We start from the raw sequence: 22,002 nt of genomic DNA on the forward strand, positions 1-22,002 counted from the left end.
AGATGTTTTCAGTGAAATCAGATAACAAAGTCACATTTCATTAACCTTGCAAGGCTGTTACAAAATAAATATTTATTCACAACTCTATTTACTGCTCCTGATGTTGGACAGTAAGAAGAGTTTACAACAACAAATAAAAGAAAAAAGAGGCCGAGGTTTTCAGGAAGATTTGGAACTCAATTTCTGACAATTAAGACTGTAAGCAAGGATCAGTGCAGAGCCAGCTCCCCCAGTGACTTTGCTTCTGCAGCAGCTGAAGGCCAATGCACACTGATACCAGAGGATTTATTCTGAGTAAGAGGCAAGGTTAACACTTAAATCATTTGGAATGACTGCTATGTGCAGTTGCATACATACCTCCCCTGCCCACTTCTTTGCATTCCTTCCAGCAAAGCCTCCATCACTAAATCCTGGTGGCTTCAGTACCAGGGAAGTACAGGAAAGCGGTGGTCACCCGTGGCAATGCACAAACCAGGCTGCTCCTCCATCCAACTGCAGGACAAGCAGAGGCCCACAAACCAAAGAAGTTAAAAGACATACAAAGAGCATGCAATTACAGGTGAGAAAAACAATGGCACCTTCATGAACTTACAAGCCAAACAGAGGAAAACAAATTTTTCTACCAGAAAAATATACCAAATGCCATCATCCAGCACTACCAAACTGCAATGATATAATCATGTGATCTAATAAATTCAGAGAGTAGCAATGAGAATCTGCACTTGAACAACTCTGCACTTGTGTGAACTCAACACAGATGGACTGGTAGATCTCCTGAGAGCACCAGACTGTGGAGGAACAGGAATATTTGGGCTTCAAAGGGACCAGCCCGAGATCCACCTCTGACAGGGAAGTTTCTCACTTCAGAGAGAAAACACAAGCAAGTAGCAGTAAGAATTCATCCATAAATTAAATATTTTCCAGGCCTCTATTACAGACCAGGTTAAGAGACCATGCAGTTTACCACCACACTCTGAAAACACTGGATGTTTATACAGTGGTGGAAATTTAAAAAAAACACAAACTCCTTAAAATTCCTTTTAAATTATAAAAATAAGTTGAACAGCTTTACAGTAGTAGTACATTGCTTCAGTTAAAAATTACACCTTTTAAGTCACAAATGCATGCATACCCAAAGAAATTTCACATCTTGGTGAAAGCAAGAAGGGTTTACATTAAAGCCAAAACTGGGAAATAAAAAGGAAGCTAACATTTATTCCAATGTCTCCATAAGACTGCAGCTAACACAAAAATGGTTAAACTTGTCCAGAGTTATTAATGCAAACTTATGTTTCCAAAATCTACACACTTTCCAAGTACTGAGGATGTATCCTTCCAACATCTTCCCTCAAAGACTGATATGGCAATATTAAGCAATCAGCAAAAGGGGAGCAGGTCACAGCAAGGGAGACTTGCACAAATGTAGGCTCAGCTTTGTTCTCTTTCCCAAAGAATCTTCTATCATGTTTCTACAGCACTTTAAAACACAATTCAGGGATTAAAACCTGTCCTTGGAAGCTGAGTTTTAAACCACAAACATTAAAAAAATCGTATCCCTATTCTGACACTGTTTTGTCTGTCTTTGGTCCTGTTTGTGCTTAAAAAAACTCAATCAGTATGCAGAACAACTTTGTGGTTCTGCTGAGGGCAGGGTGCTGAGAAGAGCAGATGAGCAGATCCCCTGAGCTGCTGACAGCATTCCAGAGTTCTCCAGGTGGCAACAGCAGACATTAGACAGCAGCAGCTCTCGTCTTTCATTCTAATCACACCTACACAGAATCAATTTTCAGTGGGCAGAGAGATGAGGAGACAGACAGCATAGAATTCCAGAACACTCTGGGTTGGAAGGGATCTTAAAGCTATGTCATGCCATGGGCAGGGGCACCTTTCACTGTCCCAGGTTGCCCCAAACTCTGTCCAACCTGGCCTTGGACACTTCATGGAAGGGACAGCCACAGCTTCTCTGTGCCTCTGCCTTACCACCCTCGCTGCCTGCCAACTTTGCTTACTTTGCAAGCATACCCTGATTTTGGGGAAAAGCCTTAAAGTCAGACACCTCTAGTCAGGTTTGGTGACCTAGTATTAAATTTTGGCTTCTCATGATTGCAAGTTGTAATGTACAAGTTAGAGGCCCTCAAGAGGAAACAATCTCCTCCATTAATTACAGCTGAAGCAAGAACTAGATGGTCACTTCTGAAATTGAAGAAAGTTGAAGTATTTGCCAAAAAAAAGCCCAAAACAAGACAACACATTCAAAAATAAACAAGGCTTAGCATCCCAGCTCGAGGCAGAGATGTAGTAGAGTCAAGTGGAGAGAACTTTACAATAAGCCTAAGGGCTGAAGAGCAGTGCCATGAGAAAAGCCTGAGATTACTTCATGGTTAAAAACACAGAAAGATGCAATCTTAAAGCGTTGCTGGAAGCACGCTTACAACGAACACAAAAGGAGCAATAACCTCCCAAAAGCAATAGCACAGGCGAGCTCCACTCGCCAGCGGCAGGAACGGCACCTGCGGCAGGAGCCCGGAGCGAACCACCCCCGGCCAGGGCAAGAATCCCAGAATCACCGAGGCTGGAAAAGTCCTCTGAGATTACCAAATCCAACCTGTGACCGCCCGCTACTCCGGTCTTTCCTTGAACACCTCCAGGAACGGGGACCGCACTACCACCGCCCCTTCCAATGTCTGATCAGCCCTTCAGTGAAGGAATTCCTCCTGCTGTCCAACCCAAACCCGCCCTGGTGCAGCTCAAGTCTATGAGGTGCTCCCCGCTCCAGCCTTGGCAGGCATTCCCTCCTCCCAGCCGGAGCTCCCCGCTCTAAGGCCGAGCCCTCACAGCGTTCATTTACCCCGCACCCGCTGCGGGGCCTTCCAGCGCCGCGCCCCGGGGAGCAGCCCTGAGCGCGGGCCGAGCTCCGCTCCGGGCTGTCCGACACCCGCTTCTGGCTGCCCGACCCGCCCTGCTCCCTTGCTCGTTTCCTTCCTGGCTTCCTTCCTTCCTTCCCGCCTGCCTGCCCTCCCTCCCCTCCTTTCCGCCTTCCCCAGCCGCGCGGCGGGCACGGCGCGGCCCCGCGGCGGCAGCAATGCGCATGCGCTGGGGCGGCGCCTGCGCGGTGCCGGGCCCGGCATGGGCAGGGTAGGGCGGGCAGGGGACACGGGGGACAGCGGGGATGCGGGGGGACAGCGCGGGGACACTGCGGGGACACCGCGGGACACGGGGCGGTCACGGAGCCCTGCTGGCCGCGAGAGGCAGAGATCGCATCGCACCGGGGCTGGGATGCGCTCAGGCCCGTGCCCATCGCCGCCCGCATCGCGGCTCCGGCAGCCGGCGAGTGCCAGGCCTGGCTTGGTTTTGGATGAGTGTCAGTTCTCTCATACCCGCGGGATCGAGCTGCCTGCTGCTGTTAATGCTGACCCGCAGGGTCACAGCGGGGCGAGGGCCTGAGGTCACCCTTCAAGGAGGACAGAGTACAATGAAACACTCTGGAGTAATTATAGTAGCTGGGGTGAAAGATAGGTCTCGTTTTGCTTCTATTTCACCAGTTTCCTGGACTTCAGGTTCGGGCAGAATTCTGGGTACCTTGAAGTCTTTTGTTGTGACTCTCCCAGACATGTGAAGGAGTGGGTGCGGCACCGGTCGGGGGCTGTAAGGGTTCTGGGCAGCTCTAGGTGTCAAACTCAAATTAGACTTCTAAAAGTCAGTCAGTAGATATAAACATATGTAAATATCAATAACCGGCTGGATTTATATATTCATCTCTGATGCATATCAATCTGCAATTCACTTCGATAGAGTTCTTTTCAGATGAAGTCGTGCTCCTGTGGTTATAACCCCTTTTTCAGTGGATTAGGGAAATCAAGGTTCTCCTTGTAAGTTTAAACTTCATATGGATTGCATCAAAACTGGAGCAAGCCCGTAGCCCAGCCTCCAGCTCCTTGGCTGGGGATGTTAAAACAGCATCTGCTTTGTGTCACAGATTTAGCTGCTGTCGCCCGCTGTGACGATGGACAGCGAGGTGCAGAGGGATGGCAGGATCCTGGATCTGATCGATGATGCGTGGAGGGAAGATAAATTACCCTACGAGGACGTGGCCATCCCTCTGGTAGGTGAATTGCTACTTCTCAATCTGAGTTAAGGCTGCTGTGTTCATCACAGCCCCGTCCAAGAAAAGGCACAGAGTGTTGCTCATGGTGCAGCTAATTTGTACAAATGGCTCCTGGATCTGACTCCTTCCTTGCCCTGTATGCCAGTTACTCCTGTGTGCATGAGGACATGGGTGTTTCTGTTCCTTGTCCCCTGACCAGTTGATCTTCTCAGAACTGTAGTGCTCCTCCCATTGCACTATCCTGGGTTGGCATCAGGGAGAAGCAGAATCATCCTTTCTCTCTGCTTCCCTTTCTTGTGGTGTTTGAGGTACTTTCCAGGTTGGTTTGGAGAGCAGAGGATCAGTCTCACACTGACAGTTCCAGTCTTGGTTACACTTTATTTCCACTTCCTGCAATGCCATTAAAAGAAGCTGAGAAGTTTTCATAGGTGTTTCAAAGCAGTTTTTTCCAGTGGCTGTTGGCAGTTCCAGGACAGCAGCGAAGGACTGGCAGGTGCAGCAGGACTCTTGCTGCCCTGCGGTGTCCAAGGCATGGCACCTCTCCTTTCATCCAGGGTACAGCTGCAAGGCCAGAAAGGGGCAGCAGGGAAAAGCTACTGCTGATCCCACAGAGCCCAGAGCTGAAGCTTCAGATCTCCCACACTGACACCTTTCCTAAGCTATTTTGAAACTTCCAGGGAAGTTCTCCCTTCCCTTTTTCTCTCTGGTACATGAGCTTTACCCCTGATAGCACAGATAAAGCAGCCATGGGGATCGTGGGGTGCTGGCTTCTTTCAAGGGAGAGACATTTCCAAAATTGTGACATGGCTCAAGCTTTAGCCTTGCCACCACTGGCTTTTCAGAGAGGGTGAGGAGCAGCTGCACAACTCAAAATCCATATGTACAACACACATTTTCCTGCCAAGAACTGGGCTTCAGGGAAGCATCTTGCAGAAGCGTGATTCTCAGCTAAAAGAGCACAAACCCTCCTTTGCTTGGGATAATCTTTTTTAGGCAAGCTGAGCATCATAAACAGGTTCCTTGTTGACAATTGCCTTCACCCTGAGTCCAAACACTACTGTTTCTTCTCTTAGAGCCATGTTGTGATGGCTTACAGTCACATACAGATGACAGCCTCAGAGAAGGAAGCCTCACCAACTAACAACAGAAAGAAAGGCCTGGCTGTGGATAAAAAGATCCCCAGGGATGGGATTGGCTCTGATCACATAGAAAAGCCAGCATGAGTTCACAGGGGATTTACTCAGGGACATTGCAGAGGAGCAAGCAGAACAGCTGTGAAAGTGGTGTTTGAGCCTGTCCTGAGAACCTGCTCCAGTGCTCACTCAGGACATTTCTGGGAACTCAAATGGCTTCGAATCATTCACTGTTTTCAAAACTGAAACATTTCATTTAGCTCATGCTGCGATTTCTAGAGGTCTAGAAGTCAGAACTCCTGCCCAAATGGTATCTGTCAGAACAGCACACACTCAGTGTGATTACACCAATACAGCAAGACAGAACAAATAACAGAAGGAAGGAAAATGAAATCTCAGTTAAACTTTCTTTCTCCTTACTGTGCTGTGAGCAGCTCTGTGGCACACCTGGCAGGGGGTTCTGGCTTCTGCTGTTGATCCACCACAGCTACACCTGAATCCAGCACACAGATAGGAAGGATTTCTCACCTGCCATAGGAAAGTAACATCTTACAGAACCAGTTGTCTGCAGTATTTGTATTCTTGGCAGCAGCAGAAGCAGCACATTGCAAACAAACAATGGAATAAATGCATTGTACTGTTATTTACTTACTTTGCATTTGCTGTATATTCTCCCTCACTGTGTGTGCAGTCTGAGTGTATAGCAAGGCCCCAGGGTCCTGGAAAACAATTTACCTTTCAGATTAAGCACCATATTCAAATGAAAATTATACTGTTCATGACGGGGCTCAGCAATATTTTTAAGTGGATCAGTATGTATGATATTTATTATTCAGACGCACCCTCTGGTCTCATTTGTGGGTTTTTGTATCTATGCATACAATTCATAAGAACCTGCTGTTTGCAGGAAGTGTATTACATTGTACCTGTGTTTGTTCTCAGAATGAGCTCCCTGAACCAGAGCAAGACAACGGTGGCACCACTGAGTCTGTGAAAGAGCAAGAAATGAAGTGGACAGATTTGGCTCTCCAGTACCTCCATGAAAACGTTCCACCCACGGGAAATTAGTGAATCAGTGGGGTTTCATACAGTGGATCCATGAATACAACATAAAAATATTTTTCAGTTGACCATTGCTGTCATCAGCTGCCCTAAGGAAGAAACAACATTTCAGAAACTTTCAGATAACAACAGTCGTTCTGCTCACAATGAAGAGTTTAAAATGCTTCTTTCTTGAATGTGAAATAGCAGAGGTTCTGACATCTCAGAGCCAAGTGCAAAATGTTTCATGCTTATAAGATTATTTCACATTTTCTGTTAAACTGTTCTTAAGTTGGTGCTAATTCTGATCTTAAATGCTTTCTACCCATGATTAAAAAGGTTTTTACTGTCCCAAATTGCAACTGATTTCAAAGCTCACAGTGAGATTATTGTCTGGAGTTCAGTTGCTGCCATCTTTAACAAACGTGTGGCTGAGGCAGGATGTGTGGGGCAGGTGTGAAAGGTTGGTCAGCAGAATCAAGAGCAGGGAGTAACCTGTAAGTACTTGAATTCCTGTTCTCAGGATCTGATGGTAGTGGTGGACAGCATTTCCAGTGCTGACATCCTGGGAATGTTTACCAATGTGCACAGTGAACACTGTGCTGAAATGGTGGTTACTCAAAATCATGGTCTCTGAGGGATGGCTGAGAGTTCCAAGGAAGAACCTGCCAGTCCCAGTATGGGGCCTCTTGAAGTGAGAGCCACTCAGATGAGCAACCTCAGATGGGAAATAAAAATCCAAAAAAAGTGATGGGAAAATGAAATGAGTAGGGCTTAGCTTCAGGCAACAAATTGTTACCTCTTTTTGTATTGAGATGAAAGGCAAGGCCCTCTTGATTTACCTTATTTTATCTCTGATTGTCAGATGTCTTTTGCAACAGGTAAAAGCCTTCTGTTCTTCATGTTTCACTGTTGGACCAATTCAGTCTCACCATTGGCAGAACTTCTTGCTAAGGGAAAATATTTTGACAGAGTTTAGGATTACTGGTAGAGGTGAGAAAGGAGCTGGAAGGAAAACAATGTTTAAATTATATTATTTTGCCAGTGCAGCAGAAAAAGCACTGTCCTGGAGCTTGCAGATCCACAGATGTTATTTGGTATCTTTTCTCAGTGTTTATAGTCTCCAAAATAACCAGCCCCAACTTTTTGCCTGGATGATTATCTAATGGGATCACAGCATGGCACATGTTCAGTGAGACTCAAATTGCTGAGCTGCTTGACGCTGAAGAGCTCAAGGTGCTTGTGAAAGAATCATGCTAGGCACATGCTCTGCCTTAAGTGTGATCCATGTCTGCACCAGAGGAGCAGCACACACTTGTCTGAATGAAAAGGAGCTGCAGACAGCAGGAAGAGTTAAGGATTAACCTGAGAATTAGCAAAGTCAAAAAGCTTAATAAGTACAGCATGGACCAAAGAACCAGCTATGCCACTGGGAGCTGTAATAGTTCAGCTCCTCATTGGATCATCACCAGGGGAAAGAAAGCAGAGCCTGGGCTTAATGAGGTATTTCTAATCCACCCACGTTCCCTTTCCTTGGCCTACGTTAGAAGAATTTGCTAAGAAAACGCCAAAACTACCACCCAACTTCTATCCAGCAGCCATCCCTGCTCCACCCCCCTCTTCTCATCCCTTTACAAACTCCCCACCACCCTCGTTTTCCCAATTTTGCCACTATACCTTCCAGTTCCAACTTCAGACTTCCTTTCCTGCCACTGACTCTTTCCTGGGTGATTTTCCTCCCATCCAGCAAGGAAAGAAAAAGCCTTCCTTAGTTGAATTAGAGCTGAATTTGGGAAGTTCCAGCAGGTCTGTGAGAAAATGTGGGAATGCCAGTTGTATGAGTGTTATTCAGGACAGCAGTTGCTTGGGAGCCCAGTGGAGAGCCAGACACTTTGAAGTGGTACTTTCCCTTTGTCACAACTGCTGTGGTGACAGGATTTTTGGGCCATGGCACTCAGGAGAGCAGGAAGGACATGGGAGATACTAGGGATCATGATGACCTCTCCAAAGGCAGGGCCCTGTGAAACCAAGCGCCGGCCCCGCCCAGATGCTTATCAGACTTGCAGTGACACCTACAATCTTCCTGACATTCTTTGTAAAAGACAAATAGACAGGCAATAATTTCCTTAGTTTCAACACGTGTAGTCAAATTGCTGCTTACAGGGTGATACCAACCCATTTGTGTCTTTTATTAGTCATCCCCCAAGGCAAACTATATTTAAATTAAGGAAACCTGCTAGAATAGAAGGTGCCCCACCTTCTTAAGAAGAAGCTTCATTTGACTGGTCTTCATTTCTTGGCTAGTAACTTCCTCCTTTCACCACACCTACTGTTACTGGCAGGAAAAAAAGCAAGCAAACTGCTGTCAGAGCCAGCACACACATGCCAGAGAAATTGTGGGATCCTTCAAATCTCTTACCCGTAGAAGTTCCATGTGGAAGTCCATATGCTGAGGCTGTGTGTTGTGTTCATCTACCTTTTGTATGGGGTGAAAACAGGTAAGAACTCAACCATTTGTTTTGAATGTTTTTGTCAAATATAACACATTTTCTATGCTTTACAGCAACATGAATGTACCTGCCCTCTGCATTTACAGTTACTGCACAGGGTTTCTCACTAGCATTATTTATTTTGGCAAAGCAAATTATACTGGTTACATGAATGTAGTCAGTTTTAAGGGTTCCAAATGGAAAACCAGAACTATTTTTATTATCTTTTCCTCCCTTTGCAAACATTTCTCTTACGTAAGTACTATCCATCGACACTGAAAATGTCATTTGAAATCTTCAGAGAATAATGATTTCTTCTCAGGGGCGTCATGTATGACAGAGGCAAAGGATGAATTACCATTTATGAACAATAAGCTCCATTTGATAGCCTCACAGCCCTACAAGAACAAACCTGTGTAACAATAAACAAATGTACTGCCTTGTGTTAGCATACACATGGGAGCAAGGCAAGTTACAGCTCTCTGCTTTGTAGGGAAAACAAACAAGGTTTAAAAAACCCGTGTTCTTATAAATACTAACTTGTGTTTCATCGGGTCCTCTGAGTAATCTCAGGGTCGCCTTTTGCTTGATTTGTTTAATACTCTGTAGGAAATGCAGTCAGAGAAGTGGGAAAAGAGAATGGTGTGAAAAGGCACCGATGAAATGCAGTGAGCTACTGAGGACAGTTTAGAAGTAGAGCGCACATCCTCTGTGTGGAAAAGTGAGGGAAATCTGCACCACGGACGCTCTCGAGATTTGTGGTGTGGTAGTGAAGCGTGCCTAAAGGGGGAAAGGTATTGTTGATGGTTAGGACCAGTCTGATGGCACACACTGTACAAAGCACAGGCAAGGTGGCAGGGGCTGGAGGGTCAGAGCTCCTGCAGACAGAAGCAGTGACACACTCTCCTGAGCTCCATACAGGTGCTTACTGGGCGAGCAGCTCTGTGTCCCAAGGACCACAGCTGGGACAGCCACACTTCTGGCCAAGTGACCACTGACCCACTGGAACTTCCCTTTGCAAGAGGACAGCCTGGTAAAAACCTCAGCTGCTCCTTTCCTCATGCAGACAGCTCAGTACCACAGCCACAAAACGCCACCATGGCAAACCCTGCCTGTCCATAGGACCAACATCAAAGAAAAAGCCTCCAAACACCATCTCCTAGAAAGGAATGAGAGACACCAGGGGAATGCAGGCCTTAAGAGCACTGACTGTGATCAATGCCAGGAGTCTGTCTGGGACTGTTCCACTCCCTGAAACACTCCCACCTGGGAGTATATAGCTTCAGAACATACACACACACACACATATATACAAAACTTCAGAATCAAGTTATTCTGAAGATGCCTCCACTGCTGCAATAGCATCTTGGAGGCTGATCTCAGGCTCAAGACCAAGCATGTCCAGCTCCCTGGCATGGATTTAACACATTTTTATGATCCCTGCTACAGGTTCTGGGAGATCAGAGCACCTTGCCCAGCAAACCAGTGTTTGCCTCCTACTTTATATATCAGAAAATGGAGCAGAAGGAGAATGGGGATTGCAGAGGCTGTCTAGCAAGCTAAGGTAGGGCTGGAAATGAGTTACTGGGATTAATGGCCATGTTCATTCCCCTTTACTGCAGGGGAGTGATCTGTTGGACTTGGGTTAAGTACAGTGCCAGGGGATAAGTTTCTACCTCATTTATTTGCTTGCAGAGTAAATCTCAGTAAGCCACTTGCCCCAGTCATCCTGGAGTTTCAGAAACACTTCCAGCCATTTGGGTAGGAGTCACTGTGCTTAGCAGAAGGAAGAGCAAAGGCAGAATAACTGGCCATCCTCATGTGTCAGTTTTTGAACACATGGTGGATGAGGCTGGGATTGGCACCAGCTTGCCAGAAGAGAAGCTGGCAGGTTTTCTCCCCTTATTAGCACTGATTTGATTTTGTTAATCAAAACAGAACCCATCTAACAGACCTGGTGCAGATATTACAAGGCTTTTTATACAGTCCCTGTGTTAGATCTCAGCAAATGCTGACCAGCTCTTTGAAAGCACTTCTGTACCAGAAGGTTTGGGTTGTTCTGATGACAAATATAGTGCTCCTCTGGGCAAGCCTCAGCACAGTGCAGGAGATACAGAAACAAATTAAGCAATCAGTGCAATCTTGCACCATATAGAAGTAATCCTTGCCTGGCATTTCTGCCTGTATTGCTACAGCTTCAGTAGCAGTAAAGATAATTAACAACACTATATAGTGCTATTATACAATAACTAAAACAATGCCTTGTTATTAGTAAAACACACAGTTGTATTTTTTTATGCTGCAGTAACACCTAGAGGACAGTCACTGAGTCTTACTGTGTGAGCTGGTGTGCATGAGCAAAAAATGTTAATTTTTCTCTGCTAGTTACTTTGGGATCTCTGCAAGAGCTGTGTCACAGAACTCTTGCTGCTGTTTCCCTGGAGCATCTTGGCACTGTAAGAATGAGCTGAGAGCAGGCTGGCCAGGAGCACTGCTCCTGGGAGCTCTGAGTGAAGCATTGCAGAGGCAGGACAGCCTCCATTCAAAGGCTTCTGATTTTACTGGGTCTGGCTGAGGACTCATTCCCCACCACTCCTGTCACACCATTCATATGTTACCACAGGCTTTATACAGGAAGAACTCCATGGATTTCAGATGTTAAAATTGATTTCTGAATTTATGGTGGCAATTCAAAATATTCGGTTGGATTTAACTGCAACATCCTTTTAGCCTATTAACTTTTATTTCTGGAGCTCCTGGGGCTTCTACAAAGTAATTAGCAGAACTGTGGCAACTGAGCAGATTGTTTTATGTGCTGAGCACATAGCATTTCTATCACTCTCATGCTCCTGATTTCCTGAGGAGGAGAAAAGGGAAAGTTGCTCATAGAAACTGTGAGAGTTTCATCATTCAGAAATTAAAATGCACAGAGCATTGGAGATTTGCTAGAGCATAATTAACTTACAGCTGCAGGTTTAATAAACCCTGCTACCTACTGCACAGTCCTTTAAGCAACAAAGATTGGGAAGATTCCTCTAGGAACTGTAGCCTGAACAATTACTGCAGCCCTGGACATATGTGTGAGAGAAACACTCTCCCCCACAAGGTTCTTCAATAAGATTACAAGGATTTGAAGGAAAGGATTGTGAGCCAGAAAGAGGCTACTAAACCTGGGAGGGCCTTCATAAGCAGTGTCTGTCTGAACATAGTTATTCCATTCCCTGCCAGTGCCCTGCTGGAGACTGCATTGGGCTCTGAAGGCTCAGCTGGTGTTCTGCTGGAAAAGCAAAGAACAAAGACAGGCATTCCAATGGCACAGGCCATCCCATCAAGCAGTACTTACATCAAATTCAGTTTCACTTCAGCTGTGAATAAAGCACAGTTGCCATCTCACAGACCCAAGGGTGCTCCATTTTGCAGTCTGGAATACCAGGCTGCATCTGCACATACAAATGAAGCATTGAGCTGCCCCTCACCGTGGCAAAACTCTCTGCAGCTTGGCAGCTCCAGGCTGGAGGTACAACCCAACCCCCAGGACACCAGTTTAGCTGAGAACCACAGTACGTGGGCATGCTCACAAAACAGTACAGTAACCATCCCTGTTGGGATTAGAGACCTCTTGGTCTCTAATACCTTCCTCACACCAGTGATATTTTTGAACAGAGTCCCTGCCAACTCCCAGCTTCCACAAAGAAGCAGGGCTGTGGTGTTTCAGGGAATGCTGCTCCAAAAAGGTGTGATTGCTCGCTTTGTTCCAACACAGCAAGAAAACCTAAGTTCCAAGGTAACTTCAGTCATGAGCATGATAAGAGGAGAGGGAGAGAGGAGACCGGAGCAGCCGCTGTGCTCAGAGAACTCACAACTCACTTTCCTGCCCTGCAGGGCTGGCAGGTACAACAGGCTAAAGAAAACCCCTTGGTGCCTAACTCCAATTGCCACTCTGCTCCTTCCAGATCCTCAAGAGACATGTCCTGCATTCACTGCCCTTGGCTTCGGGAATGCTTTGATAGGGACAGAGCTGAAAGTGAAGCTGCTGCTCTACACGCGGCAGAACCCAACCTGTGCTGAGGAGATCCACTCAACAGATTCCAAGTACCTTGATGTGACCAAGAAAACAACTTTCATCATCCATGGGTACCGGCTCACAGGCTCTGCCCCCATCTGGATCCCTTCCATGGTGCATCTCCTGCTTTCTGTAGAGGACATGAACGTCATCGTTGTGGACTGGAACCAGGGGGCAACCACTCTCATCTACAGCTATGCTTCCAGGAAGTGCAAAAGAGTTGCTGAGATTCTGAAGAAACTTATAGATGAAATGTTGGTAAGTTAGACACTCACACTACAATACAGTCATTAAGGCACAGTATGTAAAGGGCACAAAGGAAGTGCTTAAACCAGCAGGATGTCTGGGAATAGAAACTCCTAAAAAAGGAATACATTAATTTTTGGAAGTGCATGTGTACTGCAGTGCCAAATCCTACATTTGGACTTAATGCAATGGTATTTTGGTGCAATATTGACTCTATACACTCTAAGTCTCTACATTTCTGGGTACAAAACTCTCCAGACATGTTTTCCCATACATAGAAACTCTACTTCCACTTTCTGTATATCCAAAGGCTTACAGCTTAAGGGGATCAGCCACAATTCACAGCTCCTCTGTGAAGGTGTCACACAGGCAATGATGATGCTGGACCCTTAGGATCATACAGGAACCACATGTGGGCAACTGGAATTTTACTTCTGGGGCCCATCAGTGGTTCCTGTCCACACTAGTAGTCATTGTCCCAGGAAAATACAACCATTGCCTGAACTGCTCTCATCACAGCTCTCTGAGGTATAGGCCTTAAATAGGAATGCTGGCTGCTCTGTGGGACCGTCAAAGGGGAAATACCTTAAAAACAGCTTACAGTAATTTCACGAATACAAGCCGCACCAATTTGACCAAAATTTTGGTGGAAACCCGGAAGTGCGGCCAATATTCCGGGGCGGCTAATCTATTAACAAAATTCTAAAAGCTGCCAACACGAAGTGAGAGCCCGCGGCAGCCCCAAGCCAAGCTGGAGCCCGGCCGGCCCCGGCAGAGGTGGGAAAGCCTGGCAGAGGCGGGGCCAGCAGTGTGGGGGGCGGGCGGCAGAGCCTGAGCCAGCAGGGCGGGGCAGGGAGGGCGGCAGAGCCGGGTCAGTAGGGCGGGGGAGCCCGGGAGAACTGGGGCTAGCAGTGCAGGGGAGCATGGCAGAAGCAGGAAGGCCGGCGGGTGGGGCTGCCTGGCAGCGGGGGAAGCCCAGCAGAATCGGGGCCAGCAGCGTGGGGGAGCCCGGCGGTGCGGGGGCCTGCAGTGCCGGCCAGGGCGAGCAAACGCGGCGGCGGTGCAGACGGGAGGGGGCGGCCGGCGAGCCTGGTGGCGGCGGCAGCAGCCCTGCCGGCGGGGCGAGCGAACGCGGCGCGAGCGAAAGCGGCGCGAGCGAAAGCGGCGCGGGGCGGGCGCGGGGCGGGCGCGGCGCAAGCGAAAGCGGCGCGGGGCGAACGCGGCGCGGGGCGAGCGAAAGCGGCAGCGGGGCGGGCGGCAAGCCCGGCGGCGGCAGCCCTGCCAGCCGGGCGAGCGAACGCGGCAGCGGGGCGGTGCTGACGGGAGAGGGGGGCCAGCGAGCCCGGCGGCGGCGGCAGCACCACCCGGCCAGCCCCGCCGAGCCGTGGCGCTGAGCTGGGCCACCCGGCCCCGTCGGCAACCATGAGCGGGCCGAGCCTGCCTGGCCCCGCCCCGAGCCAGTAAAGCCCGCTATGCCGCGATCCTGTTACTAATTGGCCAATTTGTGAAAGCTGCGCACGGATTCTCGCGATGAACGAAAGTGCGGCTAATATTCGGGGTGCGGCTTATCTATTTACAAAGACAGCAACATTGTCGAGGCACCGGGGGTGCGGCTTATAATCCGTGCGGCTTGTATTCGTGAACCTACTGTACATTCCTCCTCATTATTTTTTTTTTCTGAACACACATGACCATGAGTACTTTTAAATCTCAGATTGATGGAGCATCCCTTGACTCCATGCACATGATAGGAGTGAGCCTGGGAGCACACATCTCTGGCTTTGTGGGACAGATGTTTGATGGCACGCTGGGAAGAATCACAGGTAAGCCTTCCTCCAGCAGTCCTCCTGCCTCCAGGAAGGACAGCCCGGAGTGATGCCACGCCCATGGCTCTGTGCTGCAGGCCTTGACCCCGCGGGCCCCTTGTACAGGGGGACGGCACCGAGCGAGAGGCTGGACCCCACAGACGCACAGTTTGTGGATGTCATTCACTCTGACACCAACGGTACGTGACATCCCAGCCCTTCCTTTCCACAGGAACCCAGAGACTGACTGGGAGCACAGGGAAGGGGGCTGCTGGTGGGCAGCAGGGCGGGGGGTCCTGCTCCTTTGGCCCAGGAGCACAGCAGACTCCCTCACTGAGCCTCTGGGGCTCTGTGCTGCCCACGCTGTCCCCAGCACTCCCTCAGGAGCTGCTGGTTTATTTGCATTTCAAAACATGCTGCTGACACAGCAGTTATAACCTGGCCCATAATTTACAAGGACTTAGGAAGCTGTGGAGGAGGTCCTGCAGCACAGTCCTGCCAGAGCAGGACACACCAACGTCCCACCACGGGGTCAGGCTGCATCCGAGCACACAGCACTTCCAGAGCTGGTCCCAAAGCTCAATGCCTTGCACAGCAGATCAGTTATCCCCACCCCATGGCTCCCTGCAGGATGCTTCAGTCTCCATCCCTCCTTCTAAGAGCTAAACCTTCCTCTAGAGAAAATCTGGACTCTCCGTCACCCTTGCCCTTTTCCAGACCCACCAGCCAGGCCAGCAGTGCAATGTCAAGCCCCCCATGATGTTCCCATGGCCACCCTACTCCTAGCACTTGGCTTTCCCACCTAATTGCTGCCTCTGTTCTCCCAGCCCTTCCAAGAAGTCAGATTTCAGCAGCACAGCAACAGCCAGGTTTCACATCCCTTTTCCTCTCCTGCACACAAGTGACACAAACCCTCACATTTTGTACTGTTGCACGCACAGACTCATTTTAGGTACTTGATATCATTGTTAGAATGGCCCAGCTGGGTCACAACTGTCTGGCCTGCTGCTAAACAGACAGATGGCATTAGTATTCCTGTACAAGCGGGCATCTGAGAGCTAAATAACTACTATTTTTTTCCAGTTAGGTTGCTATATTTCCTTCTTGTGCATTCTACAACTTGATACTCCCTCCCTGAGCCCTGGTATTCCCTTTTGTTAGGACTGGGTTACGGAGAAGCACTGGGCCATGTTGACTTCTATCCCAACGGCGGGACCGACCAACCAGGCTGTCCACTGACAATATTTTCTGGTAAATAATCCTGCCCTGAATTGTATAAACCCTGACAAAATGCTTCCAGTCAGAAAAAGAGGAGAAAGCCAAAGAATCATCATCATTGCTTAGAAAATACATGAAATCCATATTCTGGGAAAGCCATGGCAGCAACTTCTTCTCAGCACTGGCCTGACAGGGGTTTAGCTGATGTGCACCAGGCAGAGATGAGAGTCAGGGTGACCTCTCTGTGCCTCTGTCACAGTGCAAGTGGGACTAATCCTCTGTGCAAAAAGTCATCAGCTGCATGTGTGCCTTTGTTTTGTGACTATATCCAGAAAGTCTGTGAGATATTTTGTGTCTAATTACTTGTAACACACGAAAGACAAGGACTAGCAGTGGTAAGGATCTGTTCAGAAAACAGGCTCAAAGATGAGTGTAGAGCAGGCAGTTATGCCAAAGTAAAGACACCTTCCTTGGCAGTGACAGACAGTGCAGCCTGGAAGGGACAGCCCTGGTCTTGAACAAAAGGAAGCTTTTCTCCTTTCAGCCTGGCAGCAGAACTGGTTTGAAGGAAGCTGGGTGAAGAAGATACCTTACAGAAAGAAATGCAGTACTCTTATCAGACCCAAGAGAATCTAAATAGGAGAGCAGCCTGAGCCAAAAATCTCTAGGAAATGAGGCTTCACTCATTTTGCTGCTCATGCTGTTGCATGAGCAACATTTTATTAGTTATGTCTTTCTAAAGAGTTTTTCACAATAAAATGGAAGGTCATGTGTAAAGCCAAAGGCAATATCCAGCTGTCAGGCCTGAGCTCAGAGAGGAGAGAAGAACACCAGAGACAGAATTTGATCCATAGTTGGATCTTCTGGAACTGCAGCAACTACACAAATGTTTTGCAAACCAAAAAGACAAGAAGAAAAGCAAAGCAGACACAGGCAGAGCTGACTGCACTCAAAGGGAGAGGCTGCTGCCCTCTTACTGCTCTGCCACAGCCCAGTGCTCCCCAGTGCAATTTGTTGGGTTCAGACTGGCCAGTGACTGTCCACTGGTGTGTCCTGTGGGCATTAATCCTGTTTCCCTGAGGCAGGAGGATTGCTAATGAAATATTTCTTCCCTGTACATGATTAAGGATTGCAGTATTTTAAATGTGACCACCAGAGGTCTGTTTTCCTGTTCCTGTCCTCCCTGACACAGAGCTGCAATATCACCACGTACCCCTGCGACTCATACAGGAATTACAGGAATGGCAAATGCACCAGCTGTGAACTCTTCTGGCCCATGCCATGCCCCATCCTAGGTAAGGATCCAGGGAATGGCCATCCATCCTGAATACTGAGCTGCCTGGCATCACTGTAACTTGGAGGGTGATGTTTTGCTGGAGGAATAACACGACATGCATAAGCACCAAAGTTATTTCCACTGAGGTCTTTGAAGTCTCTCAGACCTGTTCCTTGTAATATCACATCATGTTATGATCTAGAACTAGAAAAGTCAAAATTAGATTTGAGATCTTTACACTAAAGTCAGAGAAACAGTGAATTAAAGTCCCTCAGTTGCAGAGTTTGAGGGACAGGGACCTGTTCTTGCTAAAATAAGATTTACAAGTAAATTCCCAGCACCAGAAATCCCACTGTGCTCTAAAAGGAATGGCAAATGGGTGAACAAAGTAAATTCTGGACTCATCTGTCCTAGCCTGGGTGTGACAGCCCAGCCTCAGGCTGGCAGCTCTGTTGCTCCAGAAAGGAACTGGCAAAGCCAAGGGGGTGATTATCATTCTGCATTGCAAAATGAAATCTTTCTTGACCATGGACAGCAAATGTAGAAAAAGATCGGCTTGATGAAAGTGCTGAACAGTAAACAGGCACATTCAGTCCTAAGCCTAGAGGAGGGTGTGTGTCACAGTGCTACTTGGAAGCTGGCATACAATGCACTATTTCTTAAATATTTGCTTCTTTTCAGCCACTTAGTGGCTCATCCACCTGTGCAGTGACTCGGTTTCATTTTCAAACTGTCACCTGCAGGTTATTATGCCCATGAGTGGAAAAGCTATTTAACACAACAGAGCCATCCAGTGACAAGTATGTTTTTTGACACAGCGGACAAAGAGCCATTTTGCAGTAAGTGACTGAGATTTCTGAGATTATTTTTCTTTGTGCATTGCCTCGATCAGCAGCAGCCCAGCAGAGGTGGTTACTTGCTGGTGGTGTTATAGCCAGCATTTTAGAAACTCCAGTGGCTGCTGGATGAAATTGTGTCCATCTGTAGTTTGCCACGACATTCCTTATCTGCCAACCTGTGCAGTGCTAGGAAAGCCAACTTGCTTACAGTTCTAGGAAATTGATTGAGAACATTTAAATTAAGTACAAAAGTTCCCAAATCATGTTTCAAAGCAACACACTATTCTTTTGTGAAAGTAATAGATAGGTGTGTGAGAATGGTAAGAGAGAAAGACAGGCTGTACAGGTGCAAAAGCTACCTTGAGGAAAAGTGAGAGGCACAGGGAGAGGAAGAGAATCTGGGGGAAAAGGTTTCACCAAGGTAAAAGGTTTCATCTCATCCCTGTGATTACCAACATGCCAGGGCATGGGCTGGGATTATGGCCTGAACTCCAGTGCTGGTCAGCCAGTGAATTCAGACTCGCAGATCAAAGAACAGACAATTCTGCTCCACGACAGAGATGACAAATGACAGAAATGAAGAACAGAAATGGAGGGGTTCAGAGTGGGACAGAATAAAGAAAGGACAATCCGGAAGTGAAGGGGGAAGGCAGGCAGTAAAAGGCAGTGTACTGAGAGCCACACAGAAAAACCATCCTGCATGGACACCCCTTGCTGTAGTGCTCTCCTCACACCTCCTAGTGTTTCTGATTGAAATCTCTGCAAAGGGAGATGGAGAGCAGGGAGGAGAGAGGGATTTTCGAGATAAACTGCAGAGGTTGTGTCCATCCTGTACCCACAGCTCTGCTCCCAGACAGTGCACAGCCTGGACAGCAGTGAGCCCACATGATCTAACCCACTCACTCTCTCTCCCCTTAGTCTATCACTACTTGGTGGATATCATCACATGGAACAAAGACACCAGGAGAGGCACCTTCGGCATCATGCTAGCTGATGAAGCTGGGAGGAAGGCAGAATCAAAAGTTAATCCGTAAGTCTTACTGGTCTGAGCATTTCTAAGTGTTAGTGCATTCCTTGGTACAACTGCATCTGGGGAGGTGGCACATCCTCCCCCAGTTTCTCTGCTGATACTTGCTAGTGCACATGACTATGGGATTTCCTGTCCCTATGGAATCTCCCCAGCCTCTCCCAGCACACAGCCCTGACAGCCCAGCCTTTTGGTTTGGGTACTTCTCCGTAATCTTTAGGACTGAAGTGGACAATCTCAGCCAGCAGCACAGCTGCCCTAGGCTTCTGTAAAGCAGAAGGAAAAACATCTCCCCCTCCTTCCTTCCTCTTTTAGGGAGTGTGCTGTTCTACTTCCCAGTGCCCAAGAAGCAGGGGATTAACCTGGGCCTGAATATGTCACATCCAAAATCAATTCATTCCACTCAGAGAGACAAATTAATGGTGTTTATGTGACATGCAAATTCCTGATTGATCTTAGCTACACTTCAGCCAAACCTGCACAACTAGTTTTCCCAGGTTTTTCTAAGTGCATATTCTCTCAGACATATCTGGTATCTGCTTGCACTGGAGCAATCAGCATCACTCCCACACCAAGACCAGTGAAGATTTCATGCATATCTCAAGGTGACTCAGTGTTCAGGCCTGCACACACAGCCAGGTACAAATATCACTTGGGTCTAGTCCACTTGGGATCAAACAGAATCACAGTGAAAATTCTGGTAGGGGACCAAATGGCATCCAACCTCTGTGTCCCCACTTCCACCCCAAAAAACTGAGGGCAGAAGAGGCTGAGCAGGCTGACACCTGGAGACCTGAATCCATACCCATTTCCTGTAAATCACAAACTAATCACCAGCTCAGGCCTCCTCCCCCAGCCCAGTTTCTCATATTACAGTGGCTACATTAAACCCAGTGCTATTCCCTTGGTGACTCTCTGACACCCTCTTTTGTCTGCTTTACCTTTAGAGAAGCTGCCATCTTCCAGCGGTACAAACAAATCACTTTGCTCATTGGGTTTGACCAGGATCTTGAAAATGTGGAAAGAATTTCCTTGACATTTTCCACGGGATCTGTCATTGGCCCAAAATTCAAACTCAGGATTCTCCAAATGAGGTTCCGCTCGCTGACAAACCCAGAAAGGTGAGCAGATGTTTACAAACAAATCATTTCTGTTGGTGCAGACTGGACTGAAGTAAAGAAATCTCCCACATTCCTGGCATGGCTGAGTATGTGCAGAAGAATTAGATTTATTTTACATTTAGTAATTCTCACAGACATATCTTGGGAATAAATTCCTCTTTAAAGGAATCCCACAGCTGAATATTTACTTGAACACAGAGGCTGTCTTATTGCACTAGGAACATGTCACATGTGATGTGACTGACGTGGCCTGACACCTTAACCTTTGGTCAGGAAAATGACTTTTGAGAAGTTGCCCAGTCCTGAACTCCAGGATGAAGGGAAATGTAGCTCTCTAGGAAGAACAGATGTTCAGCCCCAAATACACATTTTATATCCCAGTCAATTTGTATGGCTAGTGAAGCAGGGAGATTAATTTACTCCTGGAATTCCAGCAAGTGGGAGCTGCTGGCTGCTTTGCCCCAAAGCCCTGACTGGTACCTGCATCATCAGGAAGTACCTCTCAAAACATTGTTGATGAGATTTCTACACTTAAGCTTCCCAGCTCTGGAGGCTGGGAGCTCTCCCTGAGCTCAGCAAGCACTGAATCTCTTATGCTGACCTTGTGTGCAAGGACACTATGTGGACACCACACCGTGCTTTAAGTTTGGGTTGAAGCAAGGCTGCAAGATCACAGGGTCAGGAGGGCGAAGCAAAAAGACATACAGAATTGTAGAGCGTGTTTCTTTGCATTTCATGAGGTCTGCTACCCTTATCCTAGCCTTGGAACAAGGAAAAGATTGTGTACATCTACTAAACAAAGTCCTGCAGCTCTCCCTTGCTGCCATTCCCTGTCTCCTGCCCCACACCTCCACAGTCACTTCCAGTCCCAGATGCACATTTAGTCTTATAAAAAGCAGACACAAATGCCCTAATATTTAATCAGAGGATGCTGTCTCTTCCCAAGGAGGTGCTGCCACAGGCAGTAAGTGCAGTTCAGGACTTTGAACATATCAACTAATCAGTCATTGCCCCAGGGAGGGATGTCCTGCCCTCTCCCCTTCCCTATTGCTCAACCCACTACACAGGGCTAATGCTCATATTTCCCCAGTGAAAGCCCAAGTATTTCCTCAGGTTTTTTAAACTGAACTAGCTCCATGTCAAAGCAGCAGCAGAATTTCTCATGCCAGGAGCAGAGAAGAAGAGGCAGGAACAGGCAGGTGAGCTGGAAGGACCACCTTGTTTGGTGGGCACAGGTGTAGACTGGCTTAAAGCGAACCACAGACTCTGCAGCCAGTGCCTGTTTGTTTGCTGGATTTTTTGTGTTCCTTTTTTCCACAAGCAAAAGGTGATATAGAACAAAATGCTCAAGGTATTCCTGGCTTAAAGCCAACCTCACTTCAGGTGGACTTGGAGCCAGTTCTCTTGAGAAGATGACTTATTTTATGTAGGCCTCCAGCAGATGGAGAGATGACAGAAAAAAAGCGCCGTTTTTTCACTTTTGGCCGTGTTTTCACACAGACCCCAGCTGTGCCGATACGACCTGGTCCTGCCTGAGAACACCCAGAACACCTTCAAGCCCATCCCATGCTGAGCAGGAGCCGAGTCCCGAGGACGCTGTGCCCGGAGAGGGCAGAGACATTTCACCGAGTGTGGGGAC

General features: G+C 47.8%; 3 protein-coding genes across 13 annotated transcripts in view; 2 read left to right on the top strand and 1 right to left on the bottom strand.

The window, feature by feature from the left end:
- Positions 1–22,002, bottom strand: part of CEP63 (centrosomal protein 63) — a 40,120-nt gene that overhangs the window by 17,862 nt on the left and 256 nt on the right. The window contains exons 2-6 of one of the 10 annotated variants that reach the window (XM_033068519.2): positions 7,957–8,087; positions 7,122–7,229; positions 5,891–5,957; positions 5,659–5,766; positions 358–492 (exon numbers count right to left, since the gene is read on the bottom strand). In XM_033068519.2, the coding sequence (XP_032924410.1) occupies positions 358–401 (44 nt within the window). In that variant the 5' untranslated portion in view covers positions 402–492; positions 5,659–5,766; positions 5,891–5,957; positions 7,122–7,229; positions 7,957–8,087. Of the gene's footprint in view, positions 1–357; positions 3,051–5,658; positions 5,819–5,890; positions 5,958–6,164; positions 6,249–7,121; positions 7,230–7,956; positions 8,088–22,002 lie in introns of those variants that run through there. The other 9 variants (XM_033068523.2, XM_033068522.2, XM_033068524.2 and 6 more) reach the window with 9 other exon arrangements.
- On the top strand, positions 3,062–6,645 carry ANAPC13 (anaphase promoting complex subunit 13). 2 transcript variants are annotated; one of them, XM_033068527.1, is made up of 3 exons: positions 3,062–3,135; positions 3,977–4,102; positions 6,181–6,645. In XM_033068527.1, the coding sequence occupies exons 2-3, from the start codon at positions 4,004–4,006 to the stop codon at positions 6,304–6,306; spliced, it is 225 nt and encodes a 74-aa protein (XP_032924418.1). In that variant the 5' UTR covers positions 3,062–3,135; positions 3,977–4,003; the 3' UTR covers positions 6,307–6,645. The 2 variants fall into 2 exon arrangements, with proteins under 2 accessions (XP_032924418.1, XP_032924419.1); XM_033068528.2 differs by lacking the exon at positions 3,062–3,135 and adding an exon at positions 3,236–3,869.
- On the top strand, positions 8,189–22,000 carry LIPH (lipase H). The gene is made up of 10 exons (XM_033068529.2): positions 8,189–8,777; positions 12,722–13,089; positions 14,792–14,900; positions 14,981–15,082; positions 16,044–16,133; positions 17,228–17,395; positions 18,120–18,215; positions 19,134–19,245; positions 20,190–20,363; positions 21,864–22,000. Exons 1-10 carry the CDS (start codon positions 8,726–8,728, stop codon positions 21,934–21,936), a joined length of 1,344 nt encoding a protein of 447 aa, XP_032924420.1. The 5' UTR covers positions 8,189–8,725; the 3' UTR covers positions 21,937–22,000.

The sequence above is a fragment of the Catharus ustulatus genome, chromosome 10 (genome assembly GCF_009819885.2).
Source record: "Catharus ustulatus isolate bCatUst1 chromosome 10, bCatUst1.pri.v2, whole genome shotgun sequence".
Taxonomy (NCBI): domain Eukaryota; kingdom Metazoa; phylum Chordata; class Aves; order Passeriformes; family Turdidae; genus Catharus; species Catharus ustulatus.